The sequence below is a fragment of the Perca fluviatilis genome, chromosome 1 (genome assembly GCF_010015445.1).
Source record: "Perca fluviatilis chromosome 1, GENO_Pfluv_1.0, whole genome shotgun sequence".
In the NCBI taxonomy this organism is placed as follows: Eukaryota; Metazoa; Chordata; class Actinopteri; order Perciformes; family Percidae; genus Perca; species Perca fluviatilis.
The window spans coordinates 4732037-4757794 of NC_053112.1; the positions used below are offsets into that span (position 1 = coordinate 4732037).

General features: G+C 42.5%; 1 protein-coding gene across 3 annotated transcripts in view; it reads right to left on the reverse strand.

Annotated features, from left to right (window-relative positions):
• LOC120563484 (NACHT, LRR and PYD domains-containing protein 12-like) overlaps positions 1–25758 on the reverse strand; it is a 66298-nt gene that overhangs the window by 36877 nt on the left and 3663 nt on the right. For all 3 annotated transcript variants that reach the window (XM_039807673.1, XM_039807664.1, XM_039807679.1), the window contains exons 2-9: positions 24045–24098; positions 23846–23970; positions 18310–18383; positions 11378–11500; positions 11220–11261; positions 9035–10820; positions 8741–8917; positions 2889–3065 (exon numbers count right to left, since the gene is read on the reverse strand). In XM_039807673.1, coding sequence (XP_039663607.1) covers positions 2889–3065; positions 8741–8917; positions 9035–10820; positions 11220–11261; positions 11378–11500; positions 18310–18383; positions 23846–23970; positions 24045–24098 — 2558 coding nt within the window. The remainder of the gene's footprint in view (positions 1–2888; positions 3066–8740; positions 8918–9034; positions 10821–11219; positions 11262–11377; positions 11501–18309; positions 18384–23845; positions 23971–24044; positions 24099–25758) is intronic.

Here is a 25758-nt window from a genome sequence, read left to right on the forward strand (position 1 = left end):
ATGTGAAGCTGGGGAAAGACATCTCCGACTCACAGACCATCAGCACCGGATCCCCTCAGGGCTGTGTTCTTTCTCCCCTACTCTTCTCCCTCTACACCAACAGCTGCACCTCCAGTCATCAATCCGTCAAGCTTCTAAAGTTTGCGGACGACACCTCCCTCATCGGACTCATCTCTGATGGAGACGAGTCCGCCTACAGGTCGGAGGCTGACCACCTGGTGAAGTGGTGCAACCAAAACAACCTAGATCTCAACGCTCTAAAGACAGTGGAGATGGTTGTGGACTTCAGGAAGAATTCAGCCCCACCTGCCCCTATCACCCTCTGTGAATCCACAATTAACATTGTGGAGTCTTTCCGCTTCCTGGGAACTACAATCTCCCAGGACCTCAAGTGGGAGCTGAACATCAGCTCCCTCGTCAAGAAAGCACAACAGAGGATGTACTTCCTGCGGCAGCTGAAGAAATTCAACCTGCCAAAGACAATGATGGTGCACTTCTACACAGCCATCATTGAGTCCATCCTCACATCCTCCATCACCATCTGGTACACTGCTGCCACTGTCCAAGGGCAGACTGCAGCGTGTCATTCGGTCAGCTGAGAAGGTGATTGGCTGCAATCTGCCACCGCTCCAGGACCTTTACGCCACCAGGACTCTGAAGCGTGCTGGAAAGATTGTGGCTGACCCCTCCCACCCCGGACACAAACTCTTTGAGCTACTCCCCTCTGGCAGGAGGCTGAGGTCCATCAGGACCAAAACCTCACGTCACAAGGACAGCTTTTTCCCCTCCGCTACTAGCCTTATTAACAAGGCCCGGAAACCACCCTGACTCTCTCCACACCCACCTCTGGCTCTACATGCCACTGTACTTAATCTGCTCTTTTTATCTTAACTGTTACTCTTATTTTATTATGTTACATCCTGTGTGTGTATATATATACACATATATTTATATATTTATACTTATATTGTCTGTTCTGTTAACCTGTTTGTTTAACTTATTTTAGATAATGTGTGACAGGCACCTACGACACCAAAACAAATTCCTTGTATGTGTAAAAAATGTACTTGGCAATAAAGCTTTTCTGATTCTGATTCTGAAAATTCATTAACTTGAAATCGGACACCGTTGTTAGCTTTATAAGACCTTTAGGGAGATCTTGTATAAGTGGCGTGATGAAATTCAAACTGTAAATATACTCGAATTACGACCAAAAATTAAGCTAACTAGCCGTGATTTGTAGCTACACATAGATAGGATTGAAGGGACAGTCGCAGCTAACGAAACACCTAGCTAAATTTAACAAATATTAACTTGAAATCGGACACCGTTGTTAGGTTTATAAGACATTTAGATGTTGTATAGCTAAGTGGCGTGACATTGTGTGTAACATGTGGTAAGAGATTGCTGGTGTAACAAGCTAGCAGGAAGAGGGGAGTTGCAGGCCCTGGAGCTCTGTCAGGGCTGCCAGCCTAACGGAGCCCACAGCAGGCCCTGGAGCTCTGTCAGGGCTGCCAGCCTAACGGAGCTCACAGCAGGCTGGGGTCTGTGAAGGAAGGCTAGTCCGACACACAGTCTTACCATATTTGCAATTAGCCATAAATGTTCGTAAAACGGCCCATATTTGAGCTTTATATAGTTGATTTCTCACATAAAAAAGTCTCAGAAGTGAATTTGGTAATGAAACCTTGCAGTGTCTGGAATATGAGATTCTGTCGCTTCTCTAATGGTTGTGTATTGGGGATTCGCTCAACCAATCAGCGCGCATCTCTAATGTCTGCGTATGGCAATTCGCTCAACCAATCAGCGCGCAGCTCATCTAAATATTCACGACCATACCATATTTGGAAGAAAAGCTCTTGTTTCAAATAGGGCCAAAACACAGGGATGCATAACGGCCAATAAAACATCAACCAGGCCATTTTCAGCCCAACCAATGTTACATATCCAATTAGGAGACCATAAGGAACAGTGTGTACTCAATATAATCATTCTATCACCCCTTTAATAAACACGTTTTATTTCGCTTGTCGTTCTAATTCTATTATTAATGGGAAGTAGACCTAAGGGCAACATGGCGTCCCCAACACTTTTGACGCCCTAGGCAATCGCCTTGGTCGCCTATGGCAATCGCCAGCCCTGATCTCGACTAATCGTTGCAGCCCTAGTTGCGTGTAGGTGACAGTTTCATGTGATTCTATGTTGCTTCATGAAGCTTTGAGGTGTTAAAACTAATTAGAAAATATTAATAATCAGACCTGACTCACACATGTTGAACATCAGAATTGGATCATTTTCAGGAGTATGGTCAACAGGAGAGTTTTAGCCAGCTGGACACTAATTTAAATAACTACCCTGGAAATCCAGAGTTTTCGCGAGAGCACAATTTGAATTAGCTCAGCGAGTTACTCTGGCATGGAGTAATGATGCTCATTAACTATGCCCTTGTAGCCGAGCTGCACCAGTTACATCGGTGTATCTGATATAGGCAGGCCAGAGGCAAGCTAAACAGATGACGACAGTTTAATCTACCAGGTAGCTCCTTTGGTGGCTAAGCATGTGGCTCTGGATATGTCACCCTGTGTATTGTTGTGATTGGTCGTAGCGTTATCCAATTGCGTGCAGTGAGATTTTCAAATGCATGCTTGGTGCTGCACCTCGAGTTGGGCCGTTTTCATCATTACTCAGTGCCAGACCCTTTCAGATTTGGGTCTGGATTTCTAGGCTACATTGTCACCACATGATATTAGATATATGAAGGGAATATTTCATCTATGTTCATTTTAACAAGAAAGAAAAGTAAACAACTCCGAGTTTAAGTTTCCCAAAGTCCACATTACTTGTATTATGAATCATCACAAACATACTGTGCATCTCGATGTTCTTACCAGAGTCTCTGGAGTTTGCAGTTGGGACTTTTTAGACCGTCAGAGAGCAGCTCCACTCCAGAGTCAGTCAGCAGATAGTTTCCACTCAGGTCTAACTCCTCCAGACCAGAAGACTTTGAGCTGAGAACTGATGAAATGTTCTCGCAACATCTGTCGGTGAGGTCACAGTAACTTAACCTAAAGATAAAAACAAAATGACTGTTAACATTTAGAAAACACTTCCCTCTGTTCTCTACAGTTAAACACAACCATAGAGCTGCAGAGCTGTTGGGTTTCTCGAGGTTGAATACTTATGAAGTTTTCTTTGATGCTTTGAGCACTGGCAGTAAGGAGGCGCCGCCCCCTTGCTGGCGACTCTGCTACCACTGTGTCAGAACTCGGAACGTCCGTGTTTTGTGTTTTTGTGACTCTTTGGAAGGCTTTTAACTCTGGATTATTAGCGTGATCGATCCCTGACGACCTAATTATGATTTTATTCAACAATCGTACCGTTGTTTGCCTTCTGTGGCTGTGGACACTGATTGTTTGGAAAGACGTGCAAACAACATTCCCGGCTATGAGAGAGCCCGGCCTGCCTTTCATGTACAGCCGGCATGAGCTCCATCATCTGCGTGTTTCTGTACCAGGATTACTGAATCATGATGCTGATCTGACAGATATCAAGCCCAGGACCAAAGGAAGGAAGAGGGGCAGCAGAGGAGGTGTTCGGGTACGAAACCGTCGGCGGGGATTTAAACCTGTTTTACCTTCGGTCATTATGGGGAATGTCTGCTCCCTTGGCAACAAGGCGGACGAGCTGACAGCTTGTATGAAGTTTGATCGTCTGTTCCGGCAGACCAGCCTACTCTGTTTTTCTGAGACGTGGCTGTCCGACAGGATACCTGACTCTCACGTGGAGATGGATGGTTTTGTACTTCATAGGGCGGACAGAGATCAAGCAAACACGGGTAAGAAGCAAGGTGGAGGTGTTTGTTTGTACGTGAACGACCGGTGGTGTCACGCCAAACATGTTACGGTAAAAGAGAGAGTTTGCGACCCGAACATTGAGCTCATTGTAGTAGGTTGTCGACCTTACTACCTACCCAGGGAGTTTTCCCATGTCATTGTCATGGTGGTGTACATTCCCCCATCGGGTAATGGGAAATGTGCCACTGAGACTATTTCGAGAATCACGCATGATTTACAGCGCTCCTCTCCAGACGCGCTGGTTATCATAAACAGGGATTTTAATCACTGCTCTCTCTCCACCACTCTGCTGTCTCTTAAACAAATGGTGATGTGTCCTACGAGGGGTGACAAAACTATTGACTTGTTTTATACGAACGTTAAGGATGGCTATGTTTCTAATGTGCTTCCTCCGCTGGGTAAATCGGACCATAACTTGATAACCTTGATGTCTAAATATACTCCGGTGATACGGAAACAGCCGATAACGTCAAAGACTGTGCGCATCTGGTCAGAGGATGCCTGTGAAACACTAAGGGGGTGCTTTGAATGCACAGACTGGACTGTGTTCTTTGATGGTGATAATGATCCGGATAGTATTTCTGACAAAGTGACTTGTTACATTAATTATTGTGTTGAGTCTATAATTCCTTGTAAATCAATCAAAATCTTTCCCAATAACAAACCATGGGTAACCAGAGAAGTTAAGATTGCAATAAATAAGAAGAAAGCTGCTATTTATAGTGGTGACAAAGATACAATTAAAAATGCTCAAAGAGAACTGAAAGTAATTATCAGACAGGGTCAATTAAAGTATAAGGAAAAGGTGGAAGGAAACATGTCCTGTAGTAACACAAGAGGACTATGGAATGGTATGAAGTCTATTACTGGATATGGGTCCAGTAAACCCAGTTTATGTAATTTGGGTGTACAGGCTAACGATGCCAATACTTTTTTCGCAAGGTTTGATGAATCTGACTTTTCTTCACTTCATGAGAATGTTCTTTTTAATCTTAGGCAGAGCAGCTCTGAGGACTGTAGCCCAGCTATTATTTTAAACACTGAAGAGGTTCGTCAGCAGTTAAGGCGTATTAAACCAAATAAGGCAGCAGGCCCTGATGGTGTGCACCCACGTACCCTAAAAGTGTGTGCTGACCAGCTGTGCTCCGTTCTCCACTCACTGTTTTCTTTGTCTCTGTCTTCTGCTAAAATCCCGGTTATGTGGAAAACCTCCTGTCTGGTCCCTATTCCAAAAAAAGCTAAGGTGTCTAACAGTCTTTCAAATATGAGGCCTATAGCTCTGACCTCGCACATTATGAAGTGTTTCGAGAGGGTTGTACTAGATCATCTGACTAGGCAGGTGTCTGCCTTTCAGGATCCTTTGCAGTTTGCATATAGGAAGGGTGTGGGGGCAGATGATGCACTATTATATATGGTTCACAATATTTACAGTCATCTTGAAACTACTGCCAGTTCCGTTAGGATCATGTTTTTTGACTTTTCGAGTGCTTTTAATACTATACAGCCACATATTTTAGCTAGTAAATTAATCAATTTTAAATCGCATAATACTACTATTGCCTGGATTTTATATTACCTTTTAGCACGACCACAGTTTGTTAGGATTGGTAACAAACATTCGGATACCATTCTAACTAATACTGGAGCACCTCAGGGCACAGTTTTATCCCCCTTTTTATTTTCACTTTATACTGCTGACTATAGGCATAGTCAGCCATCTTGTTGGGTACAAAATTTTTCGGATGACACTGCTTTAGTGGGTCTACTTAATCAGGGTGATGATCTTGCCTACAGAAGGGAGGTGCAGTCTTTTTACACCTGGTGTGAGTCTAACTTTATGAAACTGAACGTAGGAAAGACCAAAGAACTTGTTATTGATTTTAGGAAGAAAAAAGAGAAGGTCCTTCCAGTTACAATTAATGGCCAGTTGATTGAAATTGTGCAGTCATATAAATTTTTAGGTGTACATATGGACGAAAAATTAAACTGGAAGGAGAATACGAATGTCATAATGAAGAAGGCTCAGTCGAGATTGTTCTTTTTGAGAAAACTTAGATCATTCAACATCAGCACAAAGCTCTTAAATGTTTTTTATCAAGGGATTTTGGCTAGTGTTCTTTTTTATGCTGTACTGTGCTGGGGGGGCAGTATATCTGTTGAGGACAAAAATAGGATAAATAAGTTAATCAAGAGAGCTGGTTCAGTTATTGGTCTTAACCCGGATGTACTGGAGGTTACTGTAGAGAAGAGGATTAGTTCAAATCGAAAAATTGTCCTGCTTTTTGAAGGCCATCCACTACACACTCTGTTCAGAGGACTCAGAAGCTCTTTCAGTGAGCGATTGGTGATGCCTCGGTGCTCTAGTGAGCGCATGAGAAGGTCTTTTGTTCCTGCAGCGGTTAGATATTTTAACCAACACTGTTAACCGTTGGATATTATTCTTGTCTTCTATAGTGTTTGTTTTTTACATTCAGGTATTGTGAAATTGAATTTTTCTTAAAATGGTGTCTCTTTACTAGGGTCTATTAGTCTACTAATCCAGAATTATTTATTTATTTATTTATTTATTTGTCTGCTAATTGTGTATTGTGTTCGATTGCTGTATGGTTGGTGGCAAACCAGTTTCCTTATCGGGATTAATAAAGTTTTTCAATCAATTCAATCAATCAATCAACCTCTCCAGAACTTTATCTGAACCTTTGTGCAGGCAAGCGGGGTTAAGACCGTAAACAAAGAGAGGCGGGCTAAGTTTTAAAAATGACTCGCGCCATCTCAAAAAATGGTCGGTCACAGTCTGGAGCCCTGCCCCTTAAGAACATATCTGGAACGACACGTCAACAATTAAATGATGCGTCAACAAATTTTTATAATCAATGTTGTCGATTATGTCAACTAACCGTTGCAGCCTTAGTTGCACGTAGGTGACAGTTTAATTTGGTTCTATGTTGCTTCATGAAGCTTTGAGGTGTTAAAACTAATTAGAAAATATTAATAATTAGACCTGACTCACACATGTTGAACATCAGAATTGGGACATTTTCAAGAGTATGGTCAACAGGAGAGTTTAAGCCAGCTGGACAATAATTTAGATGTTAAATGTCCCCAGAGTCAGATAATATTATGTATATCTTCATCTCTGTGTGTCCAGTTTAGTTTAGTTGCAGCATGTGTTTAGCTTAGCTTAGCACAAAGAATAGTTGCAGCTAGGGGTGGGAGATATTGACAAAAATGAATATCGATATTTTTTTTCAATATCTCGATATCGATATTCAGAAGATATTTTTGAAATCCTTCTAGAAGTTAAAAGAAGCCCTGTTCGGAGGCTATTTCAGTGGTTCTCTTGGGAAAATGTACAAGCAAGATGAAATCATAACAATAAACAAAGGGCTCTGTTCTGTAACATATTGCACACACCATGTCCTTATTGGAAGCAGTCCTGGAGCTGGGACAGGGCCGGGTCAGACTAGGTTCTGATAGTCCTTCTACTTGGCTGTATAGTCCTTCTGATCGGGATTTATGCTGGGATCAGGAGTTGGATGTGATCTGACTGGCCCAGGTGAGGGAGAAGAGCAGTTCTGTGTGCTTTTTTGATGTTAGAGTATACATGGTCTAGTGTGTTCTTCCCTCTAGTAACACAATCTACATGCTGGGAGAAAGCTGGAGGGGAACAGACTTTAAGGACGCCTTGTTAAAGTCCCCTGTATCCCCTCCAGGTGATCGTGCTGCAGTTTTATCACTGTGGTTAGCAGTGAACCAAACTTGTGCTAACGTTAGCATCGGGGGCTATGTAGACGGCAGTGTGCTGTTTTCGTAGTAAATAAAATGGTCAGTATGTTACCAATAGGGCTCCAGGTCAGGTGAGCCGTGCTGGGCAACGATCCTGCTGTTGTTACTCCATTCATTGTGCACAAAAATGCAGTCCTCCGCTCCGCCTCTGGTCGTACCGGAGTTATGTTCTCATTCTGCCGGTAGATAGCTAGCTCGGCGTGCTAGCGCCGACAACAACCTGGAGGGCTCCGTCAGGCTATTTCCTCCGGGATGTTATGAGCCGCCTGGAAGGCTCTCGTAACGGCTGTGTTGTATCGTAGTCCTGTATTGATTAGTTCAGTGTGGCTGTACGTACTTGTATAAATATACACCGACAGGAGAGTCGCTGCACAATTGCGCACCGCCATCTTTGTTGACATGAGTGAACGTCATAACGCACAGGTAAGAACTAGTAGCAGCTTACTCTCGTGCGGGACGATCGTGATTTTGTACAAAAAATACAGTCAAACAAACCCCTACAGTATTAAAATCGCTACATATAATTGTTTAGAAGGTTATAGTGTACGTCATTTGTTTTCTCTTTAACTTCCTTCAGCTCTTTTCATGTGTGGGGGGTCGGATTGTACAAATTATGAAATATTCGATATCCCAATTTTGCATATCGTCCAGACAACAATTTGGATATTATCGTCTAAACAATATATTGCCCACCTCTAGGAGCAGCCCCATTAGAAGTGAAGTATTCCACCTTTCAACATGTTGAATCTTGTTAGCTACATGTAACATGTACATCCGACAGACTTGGAGGTGTTGGAGGTGAGGTTTTCTCTTTTGATGGAGCTGTGCTAACAGTTTCCCCCTGCTTCTAGTCTTTGTGCTAAGCTAGGAGCTATCTCTGGACAAAGTTATAACTGATATCAACCTGAAACATCTGACTCGATTAAATATGGTAAATGTACATTATCACCACATGATATAATATATCTGAAGTGAATCTTTCATCTATGTTCACTGTAACATGAAAGAAAAGTAAACTACTCCCAGTTTAAGTTTCCCAAAGTCCACATTATTTGTATTATGAATCACCTCAAACATACTGTGCATCTGGATGTTCTTACCGGAGTCTCTGAAGTTTGCAGTTGGGACTTTTTAGACCGTCAGAGAGCAGCTCCACTCCAGAGTCAGTCAGCAGATAGTTTCCACTCAGGTCTAACTCCTCCAGACCAGAAGACTTTGAGCTGAGAACTGATGAAATGTTCTCGCAACATCTGTCGGTGAGGTCACAGTAACTTATCCTAAAGGTAAAAACAAAGTTAGAGTTAACATTTAACTTACACTCCCCTCTGTTCTCTACACTTAAACACAACCGGAGAGCTGCAGAGCTGTTGGGTTTCTCGAGGTTGAATACTTACAAAGCTTTCTTTGATGCTTTGAGCACTGGCAGCAGCCTCTCCAGAACTTTATCTGATCCTTCGTATTTCTTCAGGTCAAAGATATCCAGGTCTTCATTGGAAACGAGCAGCTGAAAGGCCAGAGCTGACCAATGTTCAGGTAAGAGTTTAACAAAGTCTCCTGAGCTCTGGTACTTTTGGACATGCTTTACCAGAGACTGGTCACCCAACTCATTTAAACAGTGGAACAGGTTGATGCTCTTCTCGCTGTTGGACAGTATCTTGATCTTCTCGTGAATGAACTTGATTGTCTCCTGGTTGCTCTGTGGATGTCTTCCTTTGAATCCAACTCGTTTCTGAAGAAGCTCCTGATTTTTATCCTGTGACAGACCGAGCAGGAAGCGCAGGAACAAGTCCCATTGTCCATTATCGCTGAACAAAGCCATATCCACTGCTTTCTGGTGGAGGAGGAAGATGGGACGTTCTCCTTTCTCTGGGATGCGATGTTTCTTTCGTCTTTTCTCTGATGGCTCTTTCACACTTGTCGGGCTGGAAAGCAGATTTTCTCCACTATCTAAGAAAGTCTCTAACACATACAGAGCTGCCAGAAACTCCTGAACACTTAAATGAATGAAGGAGTAAATCTCTTGTTTGTGAAGTCCAGATTCTTTTCTTATGATCTGTGTACAAACTCCTGAATTAACTGCAGCTTGTTTCAGATCAATTCCACAACTTTTAAACTCGTTTTCATAGAAGAGTATGTTGCCCTTCTTAAGCTGTTCAAATGCCAGCTTTCCCAATTTCATGATCACATCTTTGTCTGTTTCACCTTCCTGATATTCCTTCAGCTTTGTCTGGATGATCAGGAAGTGTGTGTACATTTCAGTCACAGTCTTGGGCAACTCTTCTTCTTCTGTTTCTGTTAGGAGACTCTGGAGAGCCGTGGCTGAAATCCAACAGAAGACTGGGATGTGGCACATGATGTACAGACTTCTTTGCGTCTTTGACTGAAGATGATCAGAGATCGTCTGAGCCATTTCCTTGTCACTAACTTTCTTCTGAAAGTACTCCTCCTTCTGCTCATCATTAAAGCCTCGTACCTCGGTCACCCTGTGGAAGATCTCAGGAGGAATCTTAGCGGCTGCAGCTGGTCTACTTGTGATCCAGACTGAGGCTTTGTGCAGCAGTTTCCCTGAGATTAAGTTGGTCAGCAGGACGTCTAATGTTGTGGTCTTTGTAACATCGCGGCACATCTCATTGTTGTTGAAGTCCAGAGGTAATTGGCTTTCGTCCAGGCTGTCAAAGATGAACAAAACACTCAATTCACTGTAGTCTGACTCTTCCAAATCCTTTACTTCTTCAAAATAGTGACCTATTAACGTTAGAAGACTCCAATCCTTATCTTTTATCAGGTTTAAGTCTCTGAATGTGAATGGAAATATGAAATCAGTAGTTTGGTTGGCTTCTCCTGTTGCCCAGTCGTGAGTGAACTTCTGCACAGCGACAGATTTTCCAATGCCAGCGATTCCCTTCGTCAGAACTCTCTGAGGAGGGTTTTCTTCGTTTGATAAAGGTTGAAGAATGTCATTGACCTGGATTTTCTCCTCCTCACTCGAACTCCTTTTGCATTCCAAGTTAACCACTTCATGTTCACTATTAACCTCCCCACTGCCTCCTCGTCTGATGTAAAGCTCCGTATAGATCTTGTCTAAAGGAGTCGGTCCATCTTCTTTTGTTCCTTGTGACAGATCCTTTGTTGTATTTTCAAGGAAAGATTTTAAGTTATCTCGGCAACTTTGAATGTTTGCTGAAAGATGAATGAAATCATAGTTACATTATTTTCACGTACTCTTCCACGTTAGCAAATGTCCAAGTATGCCTTGGTATTTTCATATCCATGTCCAGATTTACTTGGATGGATATCTGGTCCATATAAGTGCAAGTAACCCTAAATAACTGTCATTCATTTTAGATGATTACACCAACAAGATGCTCAGATGCTGGAAGGCTAACACGACTTATGTTAGCAAATAAAACATGTGAAATATAAGATGGACAGACAACAGAAAAGAAAAATATTTTAGCTTCAACAATGTAATCTACACAAAACCTTATAATAATTCCGTCTAGTTTTGTTTTAATTGCAAAAGCAAGGTGAAGTTTTTTGGTTGTCATTTGATTGTGAAAAATCTGTTAAACACAATACCTTTGTTTTTGGGAGATATAGCTTTCGTCTCGTCTGTCGAGGCTGAAACACAAACATGAAACAACTCTTAAGAAATGTCGGTGGTTACATTTTAATCCGGTACATAATAAAACATAAATGTGTTTTATTTGATTTATAAATGCAGGGGAAACAATCACCATTCGTGTTGTTGATGATCGTTAGATCCCTTCCCACATTGGAACCGATTAACTGAGGTGCGATGATGACACTTCTATCCTGGGCAGTGACTGTTGGTCTTCCTGCTCCCCTCTGAGTTTCAGCTGATTGAGAATAGACAAAATAATCAGGAACCACAACTCATCAACTCCTGAACTGCTATAAAGAGGTTCAGAGATTCTGTTTTGTTAGAGCTGATTTAGCAAAGACCTGAAAGATTAAGAACAAATAAAGCTTGGTAGAAAGAAATATTGCCTTGCATACGTGGTTCCCAGCCCCCTCGGGCTTGGACCCCTAAAAATCTAAATGAGAAGCAGAGCTGAAGGATAAGGTGGTGAGGGAGGCTGACTGACAGTTTTCTGCTTCTAGTCTCTACTCAGATGTTTACAAGTTGCTTTTAGGTGTGAGTGCGGACAAACAATCTAAGATAGGTACCACGTATCTTCCCTCTCTCTGTCTGCCAACATTTCCTGTCTCCCCCTCAACTGTATGTCATCTTTCTCTTAGGATGGCAAAGTCATGACCCACCCTACTCTACCTGTGATTGGCTCGTACTTGTTGCCATCATAGTTTGGGTTGGTTGAATTTAGGCATGAGGAGTCTGAATTGAGTTAGGAGAAGAATATCAAGGTAAGCCAATCAGAGGTAGAGTAAGGACTCTTTCACACTGGCTGCATGGTGTGAGTGTGTCAGCTGCATGGCGTGTCTGTTTTTATTTCGGCTCCCATGGTAACAGGTTAGAGCTTGCACACTGCCTGCGTGACACGCATGTCTCAGGCACATCTCGAGCCACGCCGAAAACGCATGCATGCTAGAAATAGAACCAACGCTAATTTTTCACACGACACGCAAGTGTGTTGGAAGCGTTTCCAGGCAAAATAGAATACAAAAAGATGTTTATATGTCATTTTGACACAAATACATTTAATAATTGACATTTTCATGTTTGAAAGTCTTTAGGTTTTGACATAAATGCAGATATAATTGTCATTTAAAAAGAATAATAATAAATAATAATTAAAGCTGCAAGCAGTGTTATCGGGGGTTACTGGTGGACGCAAGACTCTTCGTCTTACAGTTCATTAGCTGTGAAAGGGGGCGTGGAGGGCAGGTCAAACCATCACCAATGAAGAAGGAACTCTCTGCTGAGTTCACTGACACCTCACACAAGACTCTACCTTAAACGGTTCGTGTAAGGTTTAATGTTATAAAAGGGGGCGTGGCCTGAGTACGTGGGCGTGGTTAAAGTATAGTGGGCGGCTCAGTATCACATGTACAGACCTGCCAACCTTGAAGAAATTTTATGAGTACATACCCCCATACTATATAATATACTTTCACCAATCAAGATTTATTACTTACTCCATAACCATATACAAGTAGACCATACATGTTATACAATTACTGATATCACTCCTATCATTGAATTGAAAACAAACTGAGGCATAGCCCATGGAAACTTCTTCCACCTGAAAATACATTGTTTGGCTCATCACTACCTTCTAGATTACAATAAATTATTATTACTGTGTAGAGGAGTGGATGAATGGCTGTACGCATAGTGAAACTACTATACAATAATTTTCTTATATCCTGTCCAATATTTTGTGCCCATATATTTGTTAGTCTAACCAACAGGATGCAGAGCTAATAAATATGCCTAAGTACTTCTGTTTTAAAGACGAGAGGTAGACCAGGTTAACACGTAGCCTTCTTCTGATTACTGAAGGGAAATGAAGTAGTCTAAGTAAGGATTTACATTTAAATTTAAATTTAAATAGGCATAAAGCAACTACTAAAAACACAGATTGAAGCCTGACAGAGACACAATTATAGGCTAATAAATAACATGGGTCAGATATTTTCATACGCTTTTAAAAATTTGACCACTTTTCTAACTGTCCCCAACTAATGGGAAGGATGGATGGTGTGATAGGCTAGCCTATTGACACCAGTGTTGGGCAAGTTAATTCCAAAATGTAATACATTATAGATTACTAGTAACTGTCATTTGAGAGTAATTAGTTATATTTAGGGCTGTCAAAATTAACGCGTTAATTTTTAAATATTTAACGTAGCTGTGTTTGTTTACTTCATGTGGAGGCTGAGCTATGACCTGACCTATGACGTACATGGTGGGTGCCACCCGTCTTTGAAATATCACCTCAAAGCAAAACCCCCTACCCTAACTAAATCTACAGGGCTTCAGCAATCTAGCTACGTTACAGGAGTGTGGTACTCGCAGCCGAATAACGAAGCCTGTAAGTGAGAAGCTAACTAATGTTTTGGCTAACTGGATAGCTAAAAACTGCTGTCCAATTAGCATAGTAGAAGACGATGGACTGAGAGAAGTCATTAAAATTGCATCGGGAGACACCTCTTATAATCTCCCCTTGAGAGGAACCACCATGTCAAGAATACACACTTTGTATGAAAGCGAGAGGGCACGGAAGATCAACATGCTTGAGCAAGCAAAGAACGTCGCTCTTACAGGTGACTATTTGACTTTTGTGAACAATGACAACTACGGTACTTAGGCATCACAGCGCACTTCATTGATAATGAATGGAATCTGCAATCATTCGCACTAACTGTAAGTAAAACAGAAGAGCGACACTATATATGCTTTAGCGTGTGCTGATTATTTTCTGAATGTCGTAAAAGGATGGACAATCAAGGAAAAGTTAACCACACTTGGCACTGACAGTGCTCGTAACATGCAATGTGTGGGGAGTGAAGTATATTCTGTTTGAAATTGCTGGTTGGGGTTCCTGGAAGATGGTTGCATGTTCTGCCAGATTGGTCTGTACTAAAGCAGGACTAAGCCAAATTGTTGCTGCTGTTGTTCTGAAAGATATTAAACATTCTGAACTTAGCAGAATCTTTCCTTGTTTTTTTTTCTTCATATTTGCAAAGTTATGTGATTTAGCATTTAAATATCCATTATTACAAGCTTCCTTAAATTAAAAAAAAGATTAATCGCGATTAATCACAGCACATTGTGCAATTAATTAGTTAATTTTTTTTTAATCGATTGACAGCCCTAGTTATATTACAATATTACTGTCTCTGAATTGTAATGCTTACATTACTTTTGAGTTTCTTTCACCAAAATAAAAGCAGAAGTATTCTTGGCAGGTAGCTTGTGAATTTCACCACAGGGTCAACAAAGTCTCATCTTTATCCACTTTAATAAATAATAATTTATTAATATTATTTTGTATTATTAATCTGACGCTGCAAAGTAACTAAAGCTATAAAATAAATAGTTAAGTAAAATGTACAATAGCCTACTTGACTCAGTCTGAATTGTGGTGGACTAGAATTAGCCTAATAAGTAGGATTAAATGAAAAATACCCAATTACAAATGAATCCAAGTAGCCGAATTCAAGTAGCCGACGGTATATAGTTACTTTCCACCGCTGATAAAATGTAATATTACGTGTAGCAAGACTAAATATTAATTCCCGACATGTTATCTGTCAGCTGCTCAGTCACATTGCTGTCGCCACTGACAGGACACAGATGTTGTCAGTTACCGTCTCTCGTTCTGACCACGGGGACAGTAACGGGACAGCTCGCTTCAATGCAGCGTAGGAAATGTATCTCTGCAGTCAATTTAACCACTGAATTGTAACGCATTACTCCCATCACTGATGGACACTATGAAAGTTTTTTTTCTTATCATCCATTTATTTTTAATATCATTATGTTTCAGGGGGTGGGGAGTATTTGTTGATGGGACTGTGTTCGTTACCGGTTGCCCCTTGGTGGCTGATGTCGATGTCGGTCTGCACACGGTGCAGAACGCGTGAGGAGGTTCTATATCCTGTCTATGTGAGGTAGTCTGGACATGTGGAGGTGTGATGAGGTTCTATATACTGTCTCTGTGAGGTAGTCTGGACATGTGGAGGTGTGATGAGGTTCTATATACTGTCTCTGTGAAGTAGTCTGGACATGTGGAGGTGTGATGAGGTTCTATATCCTGTCTATGTGAGGTAGTCTGGACATGTGGAGGTGTGATGAGGTTCTATATACTGTCTATGTGAGGTAGTCTGGACATGTGGAGGTGTGATGAGGTTCTATATCCTGTCTCTGTGAAGTAGTCTGGACATGAGGAGGTGTGATGAGGTTCTATATCCTGTCTCTGTGAAGTAGTCTGGACATGAGGAGGTGTGATGAGGTTCTATATACTGTCTATGTGAGGTAGTCTGGACATGTGGAGGTGTGAGGAGGTTCAAAGGAGGTTTAATGTATCTAAACAACGATCAATCATCACCAAAAAATCCTCTTCTATATTGCTCATCATAACCACTTAAAACGGTCAAATCTAACCCAATATCTAAATATTATGGACGTTATTAATGTGAGATAACTTCTATAATCGTTGGATTTCGATTTAGTTTTTTTGAAAGGCTTAAGTGTTCATGACAAGATATGACCATGATACTGGTGATGACTGATCGTTGTTTAGATATTAAACCATGTTAAGCTTTTTCACGTTAAGCGTTTTAGAGTGTCCCTTTGACAAGACAACCGTGGGACGTCCCGCCGGAGTAAAATGGAAGGCGTCAAACAGAGATACACGGCTCAAAAAAGAGAGTTGTCTCGCAGCGGTGCCGGAGGGGAAATATAAGGCAAGTTCCACCTTTTAGATGAGCTGGATCAGATCCTCAGCCAAAGGCCCATCGGAGCTTAGGCTATAGCTTGGCTTCTAATATTAACAACTACTTTTGTCTAGCAAAACTTTGTTTGCAAAAGTTCGCTTGAATCTTGTGCGATTCAGTTCAGAAATGAATGGAAACACCTTAAAATGTCTCAAATCAATTAGATATACCAATTTAATCGCAAAACAGCATGTGACGTCATTACGCACAGGTTTTTATTCGCTTTAAAGCTGTTGGATGGAAACACACTTTCACCAGCTTTATTCGCATGAGTTTTTTTACCAAACTTCAGATAATTCGATTGACAAGTGGATGGAAACTTAGCTTATGTGAGGTAGTCTGGACATGAGGAGGTGTGATGAGGTTCTATATACTGTCTCTGTGAGGTAGCCTGGACATGTGGAGGTGTGATGAGGTTCTATATACTGTCTATGTGAGGTAGTCTGGACATGTGGAGGCCTGATGAGGTTCTATATACTGTCTCTGTGAGGTAGTCTGGACATGTGGAGGTGTGATGAGGTTCTATATACTGTCTCTGTGAGGTAGTCTGGACATGTGGAGGCCTGATGAGGTTCTATATACTGTCTATGTGAGGTAGTCTGGACATGTGGAGGTGTGATGAGGTTCTATATACTGTCTCTGTGAAGTAGTCTGGACATGTGGAGGTGTGATGAGGTTCTATATACTGTCTATGTGAGGTAGTCTGGACATGTGGAGGTGTGATGAGGTTCTATATACTGTCGCTGTGAGGTAGTCTGGACATGTGGATGCCTGATGAGGTTCTATATACTGTCTCTGTGAAGTAGTCTGGACATGTGGAGGTGTGATGAGGTTCTATATACTGTCTATGTGAGGTAGTCTGGACATGTGGAGGTGTGATGAGGTTCTATATACTGTCTATGTGAGGTAGTCTGGACATGTGGAGGCCTGATGAGGTTCTATATACTGTCTCTGTGAGGTAGTCTGGACATGTGGAGGTGTGATGAGGTTCTATATACTGTCTATGTGAGGTAGTCTGGACATGTGGAGGTGTGATGAGGTTCTATATACTGTCTCTGTGAGGTAGTCTGGACATGTGGAGGTGTGATGAGGTTCTATATACTGTCTCTGTGAGGTAGCCTGGACATGTGGAGGTGTGATGAGGTTCTATATACTGTCTATGTGAGGTAGTCTGGACATGTGGAGGTGTGATGAGGTTCTATATACTGTCTCTGTGAGGTAGCCTGGACATGTGGAGGTGTGATGAGGTTCTATATACTGTCTCTGTGAGGTAGCCTGGACATGTGGAGGTGTGATGAGGTTATATATACTGTCTCTGTGAGGTAGTCTGGACATGTGGAGGTGTGATGAGGTTCTATATCCTGTCTATGTGAGGTAGTCTGGACATGTGGAGGAAAGGCCATCTCTCCTGTTAAGAAATCGTTCCGAACCTTTTTTTGAGGCGGTTCAGTTATGGCATGCAAGCCTACAGTTATCCGGACAGCCTGGCTTGCTGAGGCACTGAATTGAATTAAACGTGCGAAGCATTTGGCTAGGAGGAGCAGGTGGGCGGAGGGTTAAAATGCAGCGCTTTTATCCCCACTGCTCAGCGGCAGAATCAACATCATAGATGTAGATTGCATAGAAATTGAAACTGGAGAAATGCGAGATGCAACAAAATGTGTACCTAGAGAGCAGCGAATCGTACAAGCCTAGTTAAGGGTAAAAATGCGTACATGTTGGCAGGTCTGCTTTTCATTGGTGACGATTTGCGGTGTCTGAGTGCCGCACAAATGCAAGGTCGCAAGGAGCGGCGTCCGCCAATAACCCTGATGCGCGCAGAGGAGCGAGGGCCTGTCCAACGCTACTTGCAGCTTTAATTATGTTTATGTTAATGGGAAACATACATGTGTACATACAAGGCTAGCAGCAGCAGGGCCGCGTCAGACACGTTTCTGGTGTGAAAAGACAGAAAATGCCACGCAGCTGCCACGCAACAGAAACACCATGCTCACACCACGCAGGCAGTGTGAAAGAGGCCATAGGCGGTCATGCTTTAGCCATCCTAAGAAAGAAAACATTCTGTCAATAAAAGACTAAAAAGGCCCCAAATAATCTTTGGTTTCTTTACTGCTGAAGCTCCAGAAAGTCATCTGAAGTGTGAGCCATAACATGGCCGCTGTATGACAGCTGTATTGAGTAACATTGAAGTGTGTATGTTTCATCAGAGGCTGGTGTGTATACAGCCTGTGAGCCATCATCTTACCATGCTGTGATGTTTCTGGAGCCTCAGTCGTAAACGAGTTTCCAATTCTGCATTTCTTCACCAAGCTGTTCTCACTGTAGAAGAATAAACATCACACAGGTAAGGAGCTGAAGTCAGAAAGTGATTTTATATCATAAAGCATCTTTCCATACAGTTCTCCTGTGCACCCAGTTATTATTAACAATGAGAAGACAAAGAGAAAGTTGATCGTTAGACTCGTTCGACATGAGCTCGTAGACGTAGTAGACGTTAGCAGGCGACAGCAGTAGGTGATGACAAAAAGATTCAGACAAGTCGGACCGTTTCCAGCCGTTATAAGCAGCCTTCAGTGAACAGGAAGTCACAGAAACACCCACATCCTGTTAGATCTGATTCTGATGTATTTAAATATTATCAGACCCATATATACACAGTCTCCAGGAATTGATGACAGAGTAGCCTCTTTAAATGACCTACATGTGATCTGTTGCTGTAGATGATCTGTAATCTGAACATCTTTAGTCTCTCTGACTAATAAGTCGATTCTGAACCAATCAGCTGTTAGATCAGCTGAGAGCCAGGCGTTTCTCATTATGCTCGTAAAGTGGACGTTAGCAGGCGGCAGCAGTAGGCGATGACAAAAAGTTGGACAGTTTCCAGCCGTTTCAAGACAACAGGAAGTCACAGAAAAAAAAGAAAAAAAAAGAAAATCACATCCTGTTAGATACATACATCCCCTCGGCATTTAAACAGACTTTTGGGCCAAAGCGTTAACAAATGGATCTACAACCATATTCAGCTGTTGAAAACACACGACATGGCGAAGGTGTTTGAGCCCCGGTATGAAATTCTTTCTCACCCACATTTCTAGGGCTGGGCATCGTTCAAAATCCTTCGATCCGGTGACAATATTGATACCTCATTTTCGATGCTGGTTCCTTAACAATACTTTTTTGATACCATATGTTTTAAAATCTATCTCAACATCAACAAAAATACATTAAACACAAAACCCTAATTTTGAATCAAAACAGTTATCAAAATAAGGGCGTTTTCACACATGAAAGTCTGAACCAAGGTCCGGACCAAGGTTCATGTTTTTGTTCCACTGTAACATTTAATTCGGTAAGTTTTGGTTTCACACTGCAGTTATGCACGCGCGCTAAAGATCTCTACATGACAAAACTACGTCCTGCCCTCATCACATACTTTATGTGAGCTGCGTCTCCAGAGACTTAGAACTGATTGGTTGGTAGACGGGCTTCCCCTTCCTCGCGTATCTCTCTATGTGAGTTTTTTCAACTGACTGCTGCTCTCTCCTACTGACTGCTACTTCCCCTACCTCCTCTCCTACTACTGCGTTCCCACTGCCGCTCTCCCTCCTGCCTCTCCCCTAACACCGCTCTTCCCTGCACCCGCTCTCCCCCTGCACTGCTACTCTACCTGCTACTCTCCCCTACTGACTGCCGCTCTCCCCTACTGACTGCCGCTCTCTCCACTCGACTGCCGCTCTCCCTACCTGCTGCTCTCCCTACGACTGCCGCTCTCACCACTGCGGCGCGCTCCCCCTACTCTGCCCTCTACACGCTTCCCCTACTACTCCCGCTTCCTACCTCCGCTTCTCCTACACGCCTCCTACTCCCTTCCCCTACTGACTGCCGCTTCCTCCCCCCCTCCTCCCCTTCCATTCCATCACTACCCTCTCTCATTTCACCTCCCATACCACCGCTCTCCCCTACCACTCTCCCCATTCCCTCTTCCATTTCCTCTCCCTACCTCACTCCACTTTCTCCCCCACCTGCCACTCTCCCCTACTTACGCTTCCCACTGACTGCCATTCCACCGCTCTCCACTACATTTCCTCTACTGGCACTTTCCATTTCTCTCTCCCCTACACTTTCTCTCCACTTCCATTCCTCTCCCCACTACTGCCACTTCTACACGCCTCTCCCCTACCTCCATCCTCTCCATTTCCTCCCCACACTACTTCTCCCACTGACTCTACTACTCTCTCTCCACATTTACTCACTGCTGTGCCTCTCCTGACTGTGCTGCTCTCTCCTTCCGACTGCTACTCTCTACTGCGACTGCTGCTCTCTCCTACGACTGCTGTCTCTCTGTCTCCACACTGCTACTCTCTCACTTGACTGCTGCTGCTACTCTCCCCACGACTGCTGCTGCTCTCCTACGACTGCTACTCTCTCCACCTTGACTGCTACTCTCTCCACTACTGCTACTCTCCCACCACTGCTGCTCTCCCATTGCTGCTACTCTCCCACTGACTGCTACTCTAACTGCTACTCTCTCCTACTGCACTGCTACTCTCCCCTACTGACTGCTACTCTCTCCTACTGACTGCTGCTCTCTCCTACTGACTGCTACTCTCCCCTACTGACTGCTGCTCTCCTACTGACTGCTACTCTCCTACCGCCTACTCTCCCCTACTCTCCTCACTGACCTGCTCTCCCCTACTGACTGCTACTCTCCCCTACTGACTGCTACTCTCTCCCTACGACTGCTACTCTCTCCCACTGACTGCTACTCTCCCCTACTGACTGCTACTCTCTCCCACTGACTGCTACTCTCTCCTACTGACTGCTGCTCTCTCCTACTGACTGCTACTCTCCCCTACTGATGTTGAGAAGCGAGACACAGGAACTTTCTTTCTGGAGCATTTATTCAGAGACAAACATAAACCTACACTGTACATTAGGGTTGGGTACCTTTCGCATCTGAACCAATACCACTACCGATACCGGTACCTGGAATTCGGTTCCGGTACCCAACAGTACCTTTTTCGGTACTTTACCAATGTAATTTCAAAAAAACAAATACATACATACATACATACATACATACATACATACATACATACATTTTACAGTACAGGCCAAAAGTTTGGACACACCTTCTCATTCAATGTGTTCCTTTATTTTCATGACTATTTACATTGTAGATTCTCACTGAAGGCATCAAAACTATGAATGAACACATATGGAATTATGTACTTAACAAAAAAGTGTGAAATAACTGAAAACATGTCTTATATTTTAGATTCTTCAAAGTAGCCACCCTTTGCTTTTTTGATAATTCTGCAAACCCTTGGTGTTCTCTCTATGAGCTTCATGAAGTAGTCACCTGAAATGGTTTTACCTTCACAGGTGTGCTTTGTCAGGGTTCATTAGTGGAAGTTTTTCCCTTATTAATAAAAAAAGCAAAGGGTGGCTACTTTGAAGAATCTAAAATATAAGACGTTATAAGATGTTTTCAGTTATTTCACTATATTTTTTGTTAAGTACATAATTCCATATGTGTTCATTAATAGTTTTGATGCCTTCAGTGAGAATCTACACTGTAAATAGTCTTAAAAGAAAATAAAAGGAAACTCAGTGAATGGTGTGTCCAAACCTGTTTACTTAGAACATTATTTAAACAAAAACAAAAATAAAACCCCTCCCTCTCTCCTCCCAAACCCGTCCCTACAACCTATTAAATTGAATAATTATACATTTCTTACTCACTGTAACTTTTATTGTTGTATTTGTATATTATTATATTTTAGCCTGTTTTATTTTAATCATGGCCGTTTTTAATTGCTCTTTCATGTTTCATGTAAAGCCCTTTGAATTGCCTTGTTGCTAAAAAGCTGCTGTAGAAATAAAGTTACCTTGCCTTACAACCTCAGCCTGTCAGTCAGTCCCCAGGGCAGAGAAACCACCGTTGTGCCTGCTCGTGTCATAGGAAGTGTAATGTCAACAGCACCGCGACAGCTTTCGGCTCGCCATTAATATCATATCACAGTGCAGAGTGAAAGGTGTCTGCGTGAAGTTTTGATAAACTGTAACCACACTTGAAACCACTTTATCGGCATCGCCGTGACTCTCGGTGACTTCAACAAAACTACAGAGCCCACGTTGCTCCGTCCGCACCTCTGCACGTGTGTGTCGGACCTCTGCTCTCTGTCAACATGCAGAGAGGACAGATAAGCTTGAGCTTACTCTCAGGTACCGAAATTTGGCACCGTTTGATTTTACCTGAACAAATACTAGGTAGTACCGACGTGATTCAGTCGGTACCGGTAAAAGTACCGGGTTCGGTACCCAACCCTACTGTACATTTACTACCACTTAACAAATAAACTGCTGATGTATTCTCAGCTCTGATAGCCGACAGCTGTCTGAGCTTCTCCGGTCTTAACACAAGGAGAGCCTGCCAGAGCTTCTTGTATTTGGTCCGAAAGTCCGAATCATCCAAAAAATGCTTTCACACTATAAACGAACCAAGACCACCACTTTTTATCGGACCAAAGTTTGGTCTTTTGATCCGGACTGTGGTCCGGGGAGGTTTCACACCTGTAATTTTGGTTCGGATCAAACTAAAAAGTCTGAAAGTCCGGACCAAATAAGGTATGTGTGAAAACGCCCTAAACAATTCTGGTAACACTGCTCACTGATAGCAACATTAATAACACTGGTTGTGCTTTTGGATGTGGGGAGGGGTACCTTTTTAGCACAACATGAACATATTATAAATAATAAATAAATAAACAAATGACATTGTGTACGGGCTAATATTGAACTAACTAAAAAGCAATGTAAATAACAAAGACTTTTTAGGTCAAACTGCATAATGACACAAACCTTTAACACTAAACTTAGTTACTGCTCTGTTGTCAACATTCAACTAATGGAGAATTAAGTGAAGTGCAAAGGAACGTCATTGAATTGCCTTGTTGCTGAAAGGTGCTGTAGAAGTTGCCTTGTTGCTGAAAGGTGCTGTAGAAGTAAAGTTGCCTTGCCCTACAACCTCAGCCTGTCAGTCAGTCAGGTGTACCTGTCATCATGGTTACCAAAGGTCGTCTCTAAGGGCCGGGACACATATAGCTGACGGCCGACCGTTGACAGAAACCCCGTCGATATGATCAGTCTCGTCCCCGAGGTCCAAAAAACTGCCTCAGAACAGACCAAGGAGACGAGAGGAGACGAGACGTAATACATCTCCATAGCAGCAGGTGGCGCTAATCTGTAATGTTGCCCAAGAAATGAAAACCGGCAGCTGATTGGACGAACACGTCACATGGGTTTGTTTTCTCCGGAAATTCAAAGCCAGACTGTCATGGCGGCTCGTTCAGAATACGATCTCATATTGTACTAAAATAGTTCACTGGAGCGTGTTTCTGAAAACATTTTAAGCGAGAAATAGGCCGTGCAGTTGCTGAATCTGTCTTCATTTCAGCTCAACAAAGGTCAGTTTAAAAGATTTCCATCAGATTTTGAGAGACTCTAGTCACCTCATCGCGCTCGTCATTTCCGGGTGAGTCCCGACGGCCCTGCCGCCGACCGAACACGTCAGGTCGGCCAAAATGAACGCCGACAGCCCCCAGACGGACGACGGCACGGGACACACCGAACAGATTTGAGTCACTGACCTCGCCAGACTGTCCCATGGCCGATAATCGGCCTGATGTGTCCCGGCCCTAAGCGTACCTGTCTGTGAGGCATACCTGTCGTCCTGGTTGTGTGTGTGTGTGTGTGTGTGTGTGTGTGTGTGTGTGTACCTGTCGTCCTGGTTACTCCTTTTGGCCAGTTTCCGAGACTGGCGGTCCATCCGAATGGTGCTGGTGTGAGTCTTCTTCCATGAGTAGTAGTACTTCACCAGACTGGAGATGGATTTATCTGGTAGCTGAAGGAGACCGTTACTCTTTAATCTGGAGAGTTGTCATTTGATTGTGAAAAATCTGTTAACAAACACAATACCTTTGTTTTTGGGAGAAGCAGCTTTCGTCTCGTCTGTCCTGTCAGGAGACGAGGCTGAAACACAAACATGAAACATCTCTTAAGAAATGTCGGTGGTTACATTTGAATCTGGTATATATTTATTTTATTTTATTTGATAAACCCGTGGCAACCATTACCCTGTGTGACTTGGACCGTTAGAGTCCCTCCCACATGAACATCTTTTAACTGTTGTTAAAAGATGGCCACCATATTTGTCACAAAGCTCAACCAAAGTAGTAGCTAAAGCTTTAATATGGTCTAATCTTGACTAGTGTTCAGTAGTATGGTCTAATGCAACTCAAGAATTGCAAATGGTGCAAAATGGAGCCACGCGTATAGCGCTTAGGTGTGGATATAGAACAAAATGCACATATGTTTAGGTTGGTTATGTGTAAGAAATAGATTATTCATTATGTGTTTTTTAGGAATATGCTTGTTACAAAGAAACCATCTATTTTGTATAATTTACCTTTCAGTTCAGATATACATGACTCTGCGACTAGACATGAGGTAACTTTACCAAAAGCAAAGACTAATACTGTTAAACGAACGGTCATGTATAAAGCAATGCAAGAATGGAATGTGTTACCTGAACAAATAACACAAGAAAGCCATAAAAGGAGATTTAAAAGTTTAGTAAAATATATATATTGATTAGAGAAGTTGAGTAGACAAAGAAATAACATTGGTTGAGGTTTAACAATATATGTATGTTTGTTCAATTGTGAGATGTGTCCAGAGAGGATGAAAGAGATGTTATGTGACGATAGTATGTGGATATAACGGTCTTAAAAATGTGTTCAACCTAAATATAAGGAATGCCCGATGACTGCACTGGTGGAGCTGTCTATGTGTCTTATGTGTGTGTATTTTGTTACTAATTATATGAGTTGTGTCATGAAATCATAGTGTATGTTTAGTTTTTGGTCTTAACAATTTTTATGTTTTATTGTTTATGATGTTGTTATGTGTATTTTTTATTGCATTGCCACATTTTCAATAGAGTTATAGAGGACCTCAGGAAGAATAGCACCTGCAATGCCGGAGCTAATGAGGATCCTAAGTAAACAACCTCATCAACTCATGAACTGCTAAAGAGGTTCAGAGATTCTGTTTTGTTAGAGCTGATTTAGCAAAGACCTGAAAGATCAAGAATAAATAAAGCTTGGTAGAAATAAACGTTGCCTTGCATACGTGGTTCCCACCCCCCTCGGGCTTGGACCCCTAAAAATCTAAATGAGAAGCAGAGCTGAAGGATAAGGTGGTGAGGGAGGCTGACGGACAGTTTTCTGCTTCTAATCTCTACTCATATGTTTACAAGTTGCTTTCAGGGTTGAGGGAGGACTAACAATCTAAGATAGGTACCACGTATCTTCCCTCTCTCTGTCTGGTCTGTCTCTCAAGTCATGACCCCATTGAATAGGGTTAGAAATAGGAATATCAAGGTAAGCCAATCAGAGGCAGAGTAAGGCGGGCAGTTAATGTGTCGGGCTGGGCACGGACACAACGTGAACGGTCTCGGGTAGGGTCGGGCTTGGTTTTTTGGGCCTGATCTAGGCTCTAATACACAGTCACCAGCTGTTTTGATTATGACAGAGTAGCCTCTTTAAATTACCTACATGTGATCTGAACCAGAAAACCCAAGACCTTTTTAATTTAGTGTCCCAGTAGCTTACAACATACACATATATCA